This window comes from Mixophyes fleayi, chromosome 9, assembly GCF_038048845.1.
Source record: "Mixophyes fleayi isolate aMixFle1 chromosome 9, aMixFle1.hap1, whole genome shotgun sequence".
Taxonomy (NCBI): domain Eukaryota; kingdom Metazoa; phylum Chordata; class Amphibia; order Anura; family Limnodynastidae; genus Mixophyes; species Mixophyes fleayi.
The window spans coordinates 108,799,905-108,816,295 of NC_134410.1; the positions used below are offsets into that span (position 1 = coordinate 108,799,905).

The following is a 16,391-nucleotide window of genomic DNA, read 5'->3' on the forward strand; positions in this document are numbered from 1 at the left end:
ATTTAGTACATTCCACAAAATAATAGCTAGAATCTGATTGGTTGCTATAGGCAACATCTCCACTTTTCAAACCCGCCGGAAAACTCTCAGCTTGATACATTTACCCCCAAGTGTTCCTAAATGAATACCACTTGTCAAACCGAGAGGCGGAGCACATCATCACCGGTGGCAAAATTTGGGGTAGGGAACAATGATGCTCCTCCACCTTCCCAAGCCCTCAGCTCTGATCACAGGGGGCCTCTACTGAGCATGTACGGGTTCAGGTCCACATCGCTAAACCTCTGCCACCCCCATGCAGTAGCGGTAGAACCACCACTGGTCAAACCTACCAGTATATGTAAATCAACTTTATGAATGTTGAGGCCATAAAATAGTGTAAGAATGACACCATGGATACAGAACAAGAGTCTGGCACACAGCATTAGAACAATGACAGTTTTACATTCAACAAGAGCAGGATTGGGTCAGGGCCGTCTAGAGGGAGCCCCAAGCTCTGCTATTGGTCCACGTGGTCATCCCATTTAATCCAGGGTTGACGTGACCAGAGCTGTGAGCTCCCTACTGTTCTAGGCCTTGGACAGTCGCCCCAAATGCCCCTATAATAATCCACCACAGAACTGCGCCATAAACAAAACTAAATATTATTGAAAGAATTTCTATAGGGACTCTGGCCAAGTTGCCAATGTAGTCCACCAGATAAAGCAGTGGTTCCCAAACTGTGCGCCGCGGCTCCCTGGGGTGCCGTGGTGATCTCACAGGGGTGCCGCGGGCCAGGGCCGGTGGTAAGCAAGGCGGGGGACTACTTGGTAACTATTTTGGCTTAGGGGTGCCTTGAAAAAATTATGGAGACCCTAAGGGTGCCTCAAACTGAGAAAGTTTGGGATCCACTGAGATAAAGTGATTCTCTTGGCCAGATTCTGCATTAATTACCCTTACCTTATCTACTTCTATGCCTTGACGATCATTCTGCCAGAGTTTGGCTGCAGCGGTCCCCTTTGCTGCACTGTCCATCAGGTTTCTCCTCTCTCCTGGTACCCTGTAGGATAGGACACAGGTGCTAAGCATGTACAAGAGATAGTCACCCAATAAAAAGTAAATTGCTAAAAGTATAATACTGTGACTTGCAAATCAAATTAATCGATTCACTTTCTGCTGCCCTGAGTTTAAAAATGTTTCTATTGATAAGCTGCTCTGCTGCAGTAAGGGTTAACACAGCAACATTGTAAATGTCTGCCAGGTTTTACAAAAGCTATAAGAAGTATGGAATCAATATTAATTTATGCTTACCACCAATCAACACAAAATTGGATGTAATGCTGAAAACAAATATAAAGATTTTTCTTAATTACAAATTAAAAAAAAGACAATTATTGATTCAGCCCCTTTGTTAAAATTCATTTACTGGACTGCTTAGAACTAAGAGGTTTGAACTGAAGTAAAAACCAATACACCGTCTATGAGACATCCCACAGTTGGTTAGTGCATTTCCAAGAGCTTCATCATGAAGAACGACTAAATCCAAGAAAAGATGATTGGAAATCATGATAAAGAAATGGTTACAATATAGCAGCACACCTGTGAATTTGTCTGGATCAGCCTTTGCCAGAAAGCGTCTGTGAGATTTTCATACCAGGTGGCGGAAGATTCTTACTTAAACAGACTCCAATAGAACACTGACCCAAGTGGTCATCTAACCATGAACTAATCTATAAGGCATACTTGCTATTAATAACTTTTGAATAAAATAAAGACACAAGAGCTACATTTGGATTTTAAAAATCACCGATGTCCACTATAATTTCTATTGAACTGTCTACATACTGTTGTATACGTAGGGCTCTCAACATTTTGAAGCAAAGAAACTGGACAACCCTGTGACCCGAAGGTTACCCAGACCATAAAATCCTCCCTATCCTTCCTTCTGGATGCCATATAAAGTAATACAGTAAAATGAATATATTCCCAATTAATTTGGGCGATTAAAAAATCTGAATTATGGAAAAAATAAGCATTATGAGTTAAAGATTTCAGAAAAAAGGGAACTGTCATTATAAAACAGGGATCATAGGATTCCTGTGTATAATTCCTCCCCAGCTTTTCCTATGTACCTATATCTTACCTTTCAATGTGGCCCAGCAGCCTTGGGCCAGTGTGAGTCAAGGGGAAGGGCAGTCTGGGTGCCTCCATGAACGGAGAATTCAGTTTCCTGATGGGGCTCCCCTCATTGCGCTTTCTGGGGGAGCAGGCGCTGTCAGAGTTTACACGTAACCTGAGAGGATGATGACAAGTCACAGTTCAAAATCACATCGATCCTTTTGCAGGTATTATAGACAGGAGATTGCTAGTTACCCCCTCTGATGCTTACAGAGCAGAAGATGAAACTATAACATCACTCTTTTGCCTCAGAACACCTCTTTGGGTCCAACACAGTCAATCCCCCATATTTCTGCCCCTCATAGAATATTAATCTGAGGCCTGGTGACTGAGAACTATGCAGGCTTGACTTTCAATCAGTGGTAATCGTTTTTACACGACACGAGGACCAGGGGCGGATCTAGAAAAATGCTGTACCCGGGGCGAGATAGGGGGGGGGGGGGATTTATGCCCCGCCCCTTTCTAACATCTTAGGCTGCTGACGGCTGCACACTATGTGCAGGTCCGTCCAGCCGTGACAGGCAGGGACAGTGTGCTGCCCGGCTGCTCTGATTGTGTTTTAAACCCCGATCGCCCCCCCCCCCCCCCCCCCCCCCCCCTGGATCCGCCACTGACGAGGACTCCTCCACTTAAAATCCGAATCTGTAAAAAACGATGTAAAGAGAAACAGACTTACCAGCATCTCGACGTTGGAGATGTCCGATGGACGCAGGATGCTGACCGCAAGTGACTCCGACAACTGAGGTGTCTGAGACTTTAACGTCAGTGCGACTTCTATCCCTTTTCATTTAAAGCAGCAATGTCAAACTCCGCAGGTAAAGTGTTTAAACACTTAACCAAACATTGCCGCTTTAAATTCAAAGGGATAGAAGTCGCACTGACGTTAATGTCTCCTGACAGACCTGACGGACACCTCAATAGTCTGGGTCACTTGCAGTCACTTACAGATTCGGATTTTAATTGGAGGAGTCCTCGGTGTCAGAATACTCCACACCGATAACCCGTACCCAACCCCTTTCAATACACTTCCCAACTTTAAATAAAATTGACCTCTTGTCAACCACTGGTTGTATCTCCATCAGGGTTGTCTATTTGATTGACAGACTAAAGCATCTAGCAGACACCTATATTGGATATTCCCTGTATATTATTTTACTGGCAGCACAGGTATTGACCCGTAAAGTGCAATTAAAGTGTTCATGCTTGAGAACATATATTCAGATCCAACTATTGCTACAGGGATTATAAAGTAACTGGTGATTGTTCACATTCAAATGCCTATAGAATCCACCATATAAACCGCTTCTAATAGGAGTATTAGTCCATAGTACTGGACTAGTAATTAGTTGTGTTTTGTTTTGCTTGATAGGCCTATTTTGCAAAATGGGTTTTGAGCTACAAATCTGTCCATACCTGCTGGGCTCAACCAGAATATCCTCAGAGGAGAGAGGTGTGACGGCTTCTACTTCCTTCTTGAGAGCTCGTTGCTCCAGTTTTCTCTCTGCTCTAGAATGTGTGAGAAAGACGAGGCTATAGAATGGATACAGCGGAATCTTGCGGTTTAACCATTCATGGCAACGAACGTTACCATTCCTGGTTGTATTACTCTTCAGGACCTTTAAATACTTGGCCATCCTGGTCTCACTCACCCTTCAGGTATGATGATGTATTTGTGTGGTAGTAGTCCTCTCACCCCTGCTGATTCCCCTCTCCACCAATCGCCACATGCCTTGCTGTGCAGTAATAATGTGTCACCCTTTTTGAATGACAGCTCTTGCGATGTCCGAGCTGAGTAGTCAAACTTTGCCACAGCCTCTACTGTGTCTAACTCTGGAAGATACCAGAACAATTAGGTACGTTAATAAGGCTATTTACCTTTCAAATTATTTACTGGTGGTGTTGTCTACCTATCTGTAGAAAAAAATGAAACACGTAAACAGAATAGAAGGAAAGATGAGCAGAGGAGGAGAAAATAGGTCTGAAGTAATGCACAGTGTACATCACCAGATGTGTGACTACAAATGTTCACAGTGTATGGAGAACAAAATCAATCCTAGGTCCCCCAGTGATCTACCACAAAAGCCGATGGTGGCCGATTACCATCGGCTTTTGTGGCAGATCCCTGTCCTGGTTTTTCCTTATGAGCGATCTAATATGATATTTTTTTATAATTTAGAATAGTATTTTTAGGGTGAATACTTTGAAGTGTTGGGGCAGTTTGGTTGCAAACAAGATAAAACTTTATGTTTAACAATCAAGGATCATTCATTTGAAAAATTAATTTGCCCACAAATGAAGAGGAAATTTCTACGCTCTTCTTATCTTCCTACTCTACCTCCTGTCCTCTTGATCCTATTCCCTCGCAAATTGGAAGATCCCTGTCTTCTGTGCTCATTTCACCTCTAACTCAAATCTGTAATCTCTCGCTCTCTACTGGCATCTTTCCATCACTATACAAGCACGCAGTGATTACTCCTATTCTAAAAAAACAAGATTCCGACCCAAACTCTCTCTCAAATTACCGTCCCATCTCTCAGCTGCCGTGCCCCTCCAAGCTTCTAGAGAGACTTGCCTACACTCGTCTCACATGCTTTATTTCCGCTAACAACCTGTTGGATCCTCTTTAGTCTGGCTTTCATTCTCAACACTCGACAGAGACTGCGTTGACCAAGGTTGTCAATGATCTGATCACTGCTAAAACTGAACGCCATTAGTCTCTCCTAATTCTCCTGGATCTCTCGGCTGCATTTGACACCGTTGACCACTCTCTTCTCCTACAAACGCTGCAATCCCTAGGTCTTCAAGACACTGTTCTATCCTGGTTCTCATCCTACCTTTCTAATCGCTCTTTCATTGTTAATTTCTCTGGAGTCACCTCTGCTCCGCTTCCCCTATCAGTTGGAGTACCACAAGGCTCAGGTCCTCTGCTGTTCTCTATCTACACCACTTCTCTTGGAAATCTAATAAGTTCCTTTGGCTTTCAGTATTATCTCTATGCGGATGATACCCAAATATATCTATCCTCTCCTGATCTCTCGACATCTGTGTTGTCCCGTGTAACTGACTGTCTTTCTGCCATTTCATCTTGGATGTCCTCTCTCCAACTCAAACTTAATCTTTCTAAAACAGAGTTAATAATATTCCCACCCACCAACAAGAGCATACCTGACATTTCTATCTCTGTTGATAACATGACCATAAATCCCACCCCACAAGCTCGCTGCCTAGGTGTAATCCTTGACTCACACCTATCCTTTGTTCCCCACATTGACTCTATATCTAAATCCTGCTGCATACATCTAAAGAACATTTCCAGAATTCGCACATATCTCACGCAAGACACTGCAAAAACCTTAATTCATGCACTCATCATCTCCCGCATTGACTACTGCAATTCCCTCCTTACTGGTCTTCCCAAAAACAGACTCAAACCTCTACAATCTATTTTGCACACTGCGGCAAGACTGATTTTCCTTGCAAATCGTTCTTCCTCTGTTGAATCACTCTGTATGTCTCTACACTGGCTGCCTGTTTTGTACCGAATCCAATATAAAATACTTTTACTAACCTACAAGGCCATCAACAAAGCTGCACCAACATACATCTCCTCTCTTGTCTCAAAATATCTCCCAACTCGGCAACTCCGTTCTACACAAGATCTGCGTCTCTCATCCACCCTCATTACATCCTTCCATTCCCGATTACAGGACTTTTTTCGGGCTGCACCCACTCTATGGAATTCTCTCCCTCGCACAGTAAGACTCTCCTCTGGTCTACAAACTTTCAAGCGTTCTCTGAAAACCTACCTCTTCAGACAAGCTTATAATATTCCTCAGCCACCCTCTTAACATCGCTACCTTTAGCCTGTTACACAATTTCACACAAGACAACTACCCCCTGACCAACATTGTTGTGTGACAGGTTCATTTAGCTTATGAGTCACTTTTACCTTTGCAGCCTGGCTGGGCCAAAATGCAAAATGTAGACTTAACCTCATGCGTCAATCTCCCATTGTCCCATAGATTGTAAGCTTGCGAGCAGGGCCTTCTCACCTCTTTGTCTGTTTTACACAGTTTGTTTATTAGTTTATTATGTTTGTCCCCAATTGTAAAACGCTACGAAATATGTTGGTGCTATATAAATAAATGATGAGGATGATGATGATGTTGCGAATTCTTCGTGTTTTTGTCGGCACTATTGCAAAAAAGGTGTGATACTGTGAAACTTGAATGGCACTGCTCGCCCAGGTTCTCAAATTCTCAAAATACTAAAGGCCAAGATCTACGGATGCCTAAATAATTGGTCTGTAAGAAGTTCTGTGAGAGCTGGCTTGTAGATAGAATGAAGACATGGAAGATTTTTGGGGGGAAATTAATAGGATATAGATAGGCAGAAAGACAAATATAAAATCCAAAATGTGCAGGATTGAGGGAGAAAGAATCCGTCTCTGACCATCCTCGCTGACGGCCAGCTCCTGGAGCATTTCTTGGTCACTTTCTTCAACGGTGACTTCTAGTGCCAGTGCGTCGCTAAAAGGAGGAAGACAAAGACCAACCTCAGTGACTAATCCCTTGTACAATATCATTGATGGTGACATATTTTTCGGATTAAAAAGCTGCCTTCCGGTATCCACATTCTTGCATTTGGAATTGGCCATTAAGTTATGGATCAAACTAAACAACCAACACGAAAAACAAAATAAACAAAAAACTATTACATAAAAAAATCAAAAGGCAAAGTAATGAGATTACTATAGTCTCTGCACATATTAATTGAAGTACAGCTAAAATGTGTATGATGTGGACAATGTTAAAATTCATTTTTTCTCTTTAACAAATTTTGAGACTTAGATTTTATATACCGACCCTCTCTTTTTTCACATCTGAATCTTAAGATATTAGTGTTTTCTAGCTGTCATTTGTCTACATATTAAACTTAAGTTACCAGACTACATACAACACTCCAGGGCATATTTACTAAACTGTGGCTTGAAAAATTAGAAATGTTGCCTATAGCAACCAATCAGATTCTAGTTAGCATTTATTTAGTACGTTCTACAAAATGACAGCTAGAATCTGATTGGTTGCTATAGGCAACAGCTTCACTTTTTCAAACCCGCAGTTTAGAAAATATACTTCTACAATGTCAGTTTTGACTGTACAAGGATCAAACTCACCAGTACTCCTCATCCTCCTCCACCGTCATGCACTTCTCGTACACGGGACCCTCCAGTTCTGTTGGCCCGGGGAAAATCCGCTCTTGGTAAATGATAATGGTCTTCACAACCTCATTAACATGAGCCTGAACAGACACCGGGTCCTGTCCCTCAGGGATAGAAACCAACGTTGGGCCAAAACAGACCGCTAGGTTATATGGGTCCATCATGTTTCATCGCTGTACTGGACAAACTGGAGAGTGCAAAGACAGTAAAATTGAAGGCAAACTCTACGACAGTGGAGTATTTTTTCGAGGGTTAAATATGTAAAGTATAAAAATATAATCTCTTATTCCATCTGTTGGCATTTTCTATATGAGTGCATAGGCAAACCGAGGTTTTTTTTTCTAATGCCTGGAAACCCCCCTCCAAGCCTGGGATACTGTATAATTGAGGTGGCTGAACCCTGTCCCCACTTCACATGGCTCTGCTTGAGAAGAGAGAGCTGCGTGCACCTAACAGTAGTGCACGCAGCATTGCCCATGTATATTATGGGGATAGGAAGAGTTGGAGAGCAGCCAAGCACTCTCTCAAATTATAGCTACGCCCCCATGCATGGTGGTCACGCCCACTAGCGGCTTGGTGTGGAAACCCCCTCTGCAAATCCTGCGTTTGCCCCTGGATTGGATATAGCACTTACTTGTCTTGAAGCTCCTGCCATCGTCAACGGGCAGACCCCCTCCAGGGCCTCATTAACCTGACATCATCGGGTTTGAATTGAATAGCACAAAATAATTTTCATGCTACTCTGTCCAAATCCATTGATCAGCACAATGACGCAATGCAGTGGGGTGGCCATATCCAGAGTCACAATGGCTAATCCACCAAAGATGACAGGGACTTCAGGAGAGGCTCAATACTCCAGACTTAGAAAGTGCACATATAAATTGCTTACAGATAGGATAAAGGTAATATTTGCACATTTAGGGCTTGATTAGAGTAAGCCACAATTTTGCGGCCCCCACATAGACATACATTTGAGGCCTTACATATATATGTGCAGCCTCAGAAAGATACGCTCTGAACGTCAATTTAAGCAACAGCAGCAAAGCTAGGACAGTCGTCATCACCAACTTCATCAGCAGTCGTCTGCCTCAGTACATATATTTACACAAAGGCTTAGGGAGCTGCCTAATAGAAGCAGCCAACTCTAACTAAGTCGCATTTCCAGGGTGCGTGCTATACAAAATGTGCGCACTCAACACACATTTCTCTATAAATAAACAAACAACTAAATACATTACTTTCCTAGGTATTGTACCAAGGAACAATGAAGCTATATATACTGTATGTAACATATACTCCTACATGCATCAAGCCAGCCATCCTTTGGACTGATCTCTGTCAGATTTAGCCATATATATATATATATATATATATATATATATATATATATATATATATATATATATATACACATACATGTTAACCCGTGCATGATACTCATGCGTTCTAGTCAAATCAAGCTACTTAAGGTCTTAAAAAGGTTCTTGTCATGCATTTGGGTCTAGCCTAGGCCTCCTCAGAGGAAGAGCGTTAGTTCCCAACGCAAGCGGCCTTTTTAATGTGTGTTCATGAGGTAAAATTACCTCACGAAAATGAGTTTGACCCCTCAACTCGTAAATTTAGCCTTTACTACCCCTCCCACGGGGGGAAGGGGGGATGATGGAAGTTAACTGACTTGACTATTCTAATTTTTTTGTCAAATAATGTCAGTATACCAAATTTCAGGTCAATTGGATGAGCCCTTTCTGAGAAAATAGTTTTTTCCACACACACACACACACACACACACACACTAACGCACGCCTCTACACATGTGTGTTCATGAGGTAAAATTACCTCACGAAAATGAGTTTGAGCCCTACCAAATTTCAACCCTTTTTGATTTTTTTTTCCCACACACACTAAGAATTTAGTAGGTCAGTGTATAACTCTGCCCAGCAGGTGGCGCTGCAACTTGTTTTTTTTTCCCACACACATACAGACAGACAGACGCCACTAAGCATTTATATATTAGAGATATATATATATATATATATATATATATATATATATATATATATATATATATAGACGTTTATGACCAAATCTGAAAGATACGGATGTTTGGCACACAGATTACATGTCCAGATCGAAAGGCGATTTTTTAGGATAGTCATATAATTACTGGACCCATGAAGAGATGTTGTCTTCGCCTGACCCTCCGCCTTGTTCACCATCAGGGGGTATATTTACTAAACTGCGGATTTGATAAAGTGGAGATGTTGCCTATGGCAACCAATCAGATTCCAGCTGTCATTTTGTAGAACACACAAAATAAATGATAGCTAGAATCTGATTGGTTGCTATAGGCAACATCTCCACTTTTTCAAACCTGCAGTTTAGTAAATATACCCCCAAATGTAGCATTCTGCTGCTAATTAAACCTCAAAAAGCATAATTGGCAGTAAAAATCACAGAATGTTTGGGCACCATTATTAATCGGGCCGTCTGTTGAATCCTTACTAATATCTAGTGCTTTGGGGACCGATATCCACAATAGTAAGTGGAACAGTCATGAACTATACATGCTGAGAGCTAGAAGAATTAGTGGAAACAGGATATCATCTTCATGGTTTCCTCATATTACTCACTGATTTAAGAAGGCAAAGAGGTATCTTAGGACAAGGCTGACAGTCGGGGGTAGTTGTGTCACCAACTTCTTGAGCTGTACAGCTCTATCTTGGGGCTCCAGCTCTGTGTGGAGAGAAACAGATTATAGTTTACAAAGCACAAAGCAAAAAAAAAACAAATATAAAAAAAAACCAACAGCATACATGCAGGAAAGACTGCAAAAATACGAATCTGTTTTATAGCTTTTGCATAGCATCAAAGCTCCATATCAAAGACCCAGTGACAACAGTTACAGAGAAATGTTGTTACGTTGTCGAGCTCAAGTGACAAAAGGTGCGAAGTGGGCCTGCCCTTACGCTCCAATGCGACCAGTGTATCGGGACCCATGGAGATAATGGGGCCCGCTGATTGGCAGATGCAAAGGGTCGGGGGGCCCCGGTTCCCTCCTCCCCGCCTCCCTGCACCAGGGCCCACAGATCGCTAGTTTCATCTCTGACTATACATGCAGAATATATGAGCAGACTCACGGAGACAGGACAGCAACTCGTTAAACATTTCATTTGGAAATAGTGGCTTCTCCAGTCCTCTAAAGTACAGCTTGAGAACTCCAGCCACGGAATCCACGTCATTCCCAGAATAGCTGGAATCCAGCGCGTCCTCACCTGGTAAAGAAAACATGTTAATCCTCATACGTGCTGTAAGCATGTTTTGTATTTTATATATAATATTATATATTATATTATTTTACTGACTGGCATGCATTTCATTATGGAACACTTCCAAAGGGATACGAATTATGTGACCTAAGCAAATGGTCACGTTTAGAACACATAGATTCGATGTGTATAATAGGTGTCGCTTAACTGAAAGTTATATTTGACATCCTAAATTCCAGAGCACAGTGATGTTTATTTCACAATAAAGTACAAATGTACAGTAAGTCACAGTAAATTATCATGTGCTTTTATTGTCTTATGTTCACCTGAATTATTTAATATAATATCTGTGAGGCGTTATTGAACATTTGTATGTTTGGGAGTTATTACTGGCCTATCACAGTGATGAGCACTGGTTCATGCACCTAGGTCGTAGTAATACATTTGCTACAAAGACCTTAAATGGAGTACAATTAGGAAGATGAGAAATGAAAACAGACTTAGGAATACCAGTTGCCAAAAAAACTGAGTGGCAGCTCTCAGAGCCAGGCAGTGGCTGCAAAAGGCACATAAAATCCTGGGATGCATAAAGGCAGGGGATAAATGTACATAATAAAATTATAAATTTAGTATTGTGTGATTCTCTTGAATATGAGGAACAATCTAGCAACTCATTCTATTATGATTTTTATGTGGACCGCTCAGTACATGATATAAATTATGTTGTATGTACATGTCATAGGTAGCTGTGTGTAAGTTGTCTTATTTCTTCAATAGGACTACTGAGAGCATGTCTGTAAAACAAAAATATTGTCCCATCACATTGACAACTATATCTCAAATATTGTCTGCTCTATTAAGCTTCCAAACATTTTTCTGAATGTTATTTTATTTTCTCTTATATATTTTATATATTGTGGTCCTTTAAACTCAAACCTATCAGAAACTGTATGGAAATGTAATCATCGCATAAGAGAAAAACATACTAAACCTTCAATTTACATTAAACAAGCAACAAAATACTTAAATATGTTATGATACTGTTTTGTTTTTTGTTTTTATTAACGGGGACATTATTAGCCATGTTTATTGTTAAACAAAAACAATTTTCCATAACACAAAAAAAATATTATTTCAATGCATACAATGTTAATGGTGGCATTGCATTAAATCACTGAATAATAAATATGTGACATGTATTAACCGTTTTTAAATCTACAGTGAGCAAAATAAACATATATTTGAGATAATCCTGCAATTATTCAACTCAGAGCAGAACAATTTAAATAAGATCCTTCAGTGACTCTAGGGTTAGATCCTATGGAAAAAATGTTGTAGGAGACATTGACAGTCAAAGATTATAGAAACTGGCACCAGAGATAAATGATCTTGAATGGACCACATCCATAATGAAGAAAGTCGTCACAAATATTATATACAATATAGATGCACTATACAATATTGTACCAGAGCAGCATATCAATAATACAAATACAGTTATAGGGGTATATTTACTAAACTGTTGGTTTGAAAACGTGGAGATGTTGCCTGTAGCAACCAATCAGATTCTAGCTGTCATTTTGTAGAATGCACTAAATAAATGATAACTAGAATCTGATTGGTTGCTATAGGCAACATCTCCACTTTTTCAAACCCGCAGTTTAGTAAATATACCCCATAATGTAGAAAAAATGTGTATGATGATATTTATTTAGCCAGCAGATGGCAGAGTTTCAATAGGCCAATGTAGGATGTCTTGCATTATACATGTCTGCAATGCGATCCTTTTTTTCTGCCTTAAAGTGCGTGTACCTCATTTTCTCTATAGTTTGCTATAATTTGTGTGAGAGGGGATCACAGGGAACGATCGTAGGTTACGTACTAGAATGTGTAAACATTTACATATCTGTAAACCAAAATACTTTGGAGCAGGCTGCTAGTGCTCATTTCCTATTTTATTATTATTATTATTATTATTAGTATTTATTTATAGGGCGCCATTAGGTATCCGTAGCGCCGTACACGGACAGACAGAAACACGGTACAGGGTGAGACAGCACGGAACAGTTAACAAAAAGTACAGTAACTCGGAAGCTCAAAGTACAAGTTCCTAATCACACAACACGGATATATATATGTCACGCTGAAAAACTGACCTCTCTCAAAGGCAGTGCGAATCTCATTCACCTGGACCTGTGATCCTGGGACACGGAATATACCCTCGTGCTGTAAGCCTTAAAGACATTGGGAGTTTTGAAAACGTTAATATCAATTTTAAATCAAGCCAATATGGATGCAGTTGTGAACAAGTGCCTGTTTCTAAGTCTCAAGATAATCATGTGAGCTCGAAGGTACTGTATTATAGAAACTTCTTATTTCAGTCTCCTGGACAAAACCATGTTACAATGCAAGGGGTGCAAATTAGTATTTTGTTTTGCACAAAGTTAAATACTGACTGTTTTTTCATGTAGCACACAGATATTAACTTTAAATGTCAGTGTACAAATAAGCTATCAAGTATTTGTGTGCTACATGAAAAAACAGTCAGTATTTAACTTATGTGCAAAACAGAATACTAATTTGCACCCCTTGCATTGTAACATGGTTTTGTCCAGGAGACTGAAATAAGAAGTTTCTCAAGTTAAGATCATTAATGAATCAGGCCCCTTGTTATCATTTATTTACATAACATTTCTCCCAAATGTCCCGATTTTGACGGGACATCCCGACCCACAAAAGGGATGGAGCTGAACACAAAATGGGAAGTGGGTTGCCCAAATTTGAGCATTTGTGGGCAGGGTTTAGGTGAAATGGGGTGTGGCTTATTTTTTCCCAATTTCGTGATTGTTAATGTTGGGAGGTATGATATAGCGCCAGTTATGTCTGCTGATATTGGAAACAAACAAGGTAATAAATGAAGATTGGTTATTAACAGACAAAGAGGTAAAAAGACCATGCTCGCAATCTTACTATCTCTGATAAATAATTAAATATGTCCATTGATTTTGCCTATGAATTGACATTTTCTCCATGTAAACCAATATCCAGGTAGTCACAAGCCTGGCATTAAGTAGTAACACATTAAACATACAAATCTGCCAGCAACATTTGTTATGTTTACAAATAAAGCACAAAATAAAATAAATATAACTTTCATGTATGAGACTTCTATAGAGAAATCAGGTTTATCATAGTGTCAACAATGCAACTGAAATGAAGATATTTGTTTTTTAATAAAACAGAAACATTGGGGTGTATTTACTAAACTGCGAGTTTGAAAAAGTGGAGATGTTGCCTATAGCAATCAATCAGATTCTAGCTGTCATTTTGTAGAATGCAATAAATCAATGAAAGCTAGAATCTGATTGGTTGCTATAGGCAACATCTCCACTTTTTCAAACCCGCAGTTTAGTAAATATACCCCAGTGTGTTGTCTATGAGGTATATCTCAGACCAGTGGATTATAGCGTATTCCTGAAAAGCTTACTTACCATGCAAGTTTATGAAGCGGATGCAGCTGGACACTACACGTGGGATGGTCTCTCCAGAGCTCTAGATGGCAAAGACAATGGATTAAATAATATGTATATACAGACTGCCTGCCCTACTGTACAACGGAAGGGAGTTTCACTTTACAGGACAGCAGCTATGTCTACTTAATTAGATGACTATTCAGGGCAGAATCGCACTGGGCATGGCAATATTGATACCCACTATGTAAGGGATTGCCAGGTTTGAGAAAACCAACAAGAGTATATATTGATAGGTGAACTGTCAAAAGGTGGGGATTATAAATACAGTTTATAGAAACAAAATCACAGTAGTTAGTAACTAGGGGAACCTACCATGACCGAATCATCCATGTAATGCAAGAATGTGCCTTATATGGACGCTTCTATATAAGGGCATGAAATACTCCCAGCTGCATAATAAATGGTTTATATTATTTATGAACAATGTAAGTTGTTTTCTATAAAGGCTACTGATCACATTCTCGCATATTATATTATATTATATATATGTAAAAATATCTATAGCTAGAGCTTTCTATGAAATGTATTTGTATTTTATACACAGATAGAAGTGAGCTGTTCTTATCAGCCATTTCAGACAGAAAGGCTCATTTTTGAAACTTTGTTCATTCCCCAGTCCTTGGTACTACCCCTGTAAAGGGGGATGTGCCTATCTTTGTACCTTTAAAGTCCAACCTACTATAACGTTAGGACAATCCAGTGGCGTAACCACCAGGTAGCAGCTGCTGCAGGTTCCAGGCATAGCTGCCCGGCCCTATATATTGCCACCCATGCTGCTCTGGGGGTCTTCTCCCCTCTATGGTGTCCAGAGTCAGTAGGTAACTTAATGAGGTCCCTGTTTGGTGACCGCTCAAAACACAAGTTATTTGCTGCCCCAGATTGCCATGCACGCCAGCTAGGATCCCAAACATGTAATTCTACTGAGAGGGAAAGGGAACTCTGGTGTTCCCATACTCTCTGAGCAATATAGTGAGATGCAGAGCAGCACGTAACAGAGGAAGAGGAGATAGATGGCTTCTATGGCAACTATAGGGGCGCCATCCAAATTTTTCTATAGGTCCCCAAAGTTCTAATTGCACCTCAAGACAGCCCCTTCATTTATCAGCAACTTAATGGTGCATCATATATCCCATTGAAAGTATAGGATGAGGTCCAACCTCCGGCTCCACAGAACACGTGGAAAAAACAAGTCCCTAGGGAGAAAAACAGGGATCACCCCCTAAATGTGCCTTTTCCACGCCTTTATCTCATTTTTAAATAACCTCCTCCCAGAATATAAAATGTCATTTTTGAGTGTGGTAAAAATAACCACGTTTTTGCACCTATTCTGCACAAAAATGTCCCCCCTCCTCCCAGCTCTTGCAGAGGTACACATTGTTACACTCCTACATTGTTACACTCCTACATTGTTACACTCCTACATTGTTACACTCCTACATTGTTACACTCCTACAAACACAGGGTCGTGTCATCATAAAAGAGCATTTGCACTTTTGTTAAATATTCTATTGGATCTATTTACCTTTATCAGGTAAATTCAAAGATTTTCTATTATTTCAGTCATAGAAAATCTCCTCTCACCTCAATTTACCAATAAAACGTAGCAAAGCTCAACTCCCTAGTGATACTTGGGGGTATATTTACTAAACTGCGGGTTTGAAAAAGTGGAAATGTTGCCTATAGCAACCAATCAGATTCTAGTTATCATTTATTTAGTACATTCTACAAAATGACAGCTAGAATCGGATTGGTTGCTATAGGCAACATCTCCACTTTTTCAAACCCACAGTTTAGTAAATATACCCCTCGGTGTTAGTCAACACTATCCCAGGGGCTCTGGTAAATAGGAAGAATCCCTAATCCCGACACTCCAGTTTTCTCCAAAAAGAAAGGGTAATTCTTTTCATAAATATTTTCATAAATCTATATGTCCTTCAACAGATTTAGAGCTGTGTGAATAGGAGAAAAATCCACATAGTCACAGATTTATCTTAAAAATAAGCTTTGACAAGCCCCTGACATTTTTACATATATATATATATATATGCTTGTGAATGTAATTAGTAGCACTCCTATGTAAACCAAAGTGTATTCTAAATTTAGTGGTCCTTTAAGTAACATGAACCGGACTAGCCAAACAACATAGAGATAAAATACTTAGCACAACACTAGAGAAGAAAGCAATGACAGGGGTGAAGCAGAAGAGTCACTGAGTTG

General features: G+C 40.2%; 1 protein-coding gene across 1 annotated transcript in view; it reads right to left on the reverse strand.

Annotated features, from left to right (window-relative positions):
• The window catches only part of ARHGAP4 (Rho GTPase activating protein 4), a 96,567-nt gene that overhangs the window by 4,883 nt on the left and 75,293 nt on the right, over nucleotides 1–16,391 (reverse strand). Inside the window, 11 exon segments of the mRNA XM_075184840.1 lie at nucleotides 937–1,036; nucleotides 2,120–2,269; nucleotides 3,568–3,660; nucleotides 3,804–3,984; nucleotides 6,607–6,683; nucleotides 7,331–7,553; nucleotides 8,211–8,221; nucleotides 10,006–10,108; nucleotides 10,513–10,647; nucleotides 12,798–12,875; nucleotides 14,133–14,193. Coding sequence (XP_075040941.1) covers nucleotides 937–1,036; nucleotides 2,120–2,269; nucleotides 3,568–3,660; nucleotides 3,804–3,984; nucleotides 6,607–6,683; nucleotides 7,331–7,553; nucleotides 8,211–8,221; nucleotides 10,006–10,108; nucleotides 10,513–10,647; nucleotides 12,798–12,875; nucleotides 14,133–14,193 — 1,212 coding nt within the window.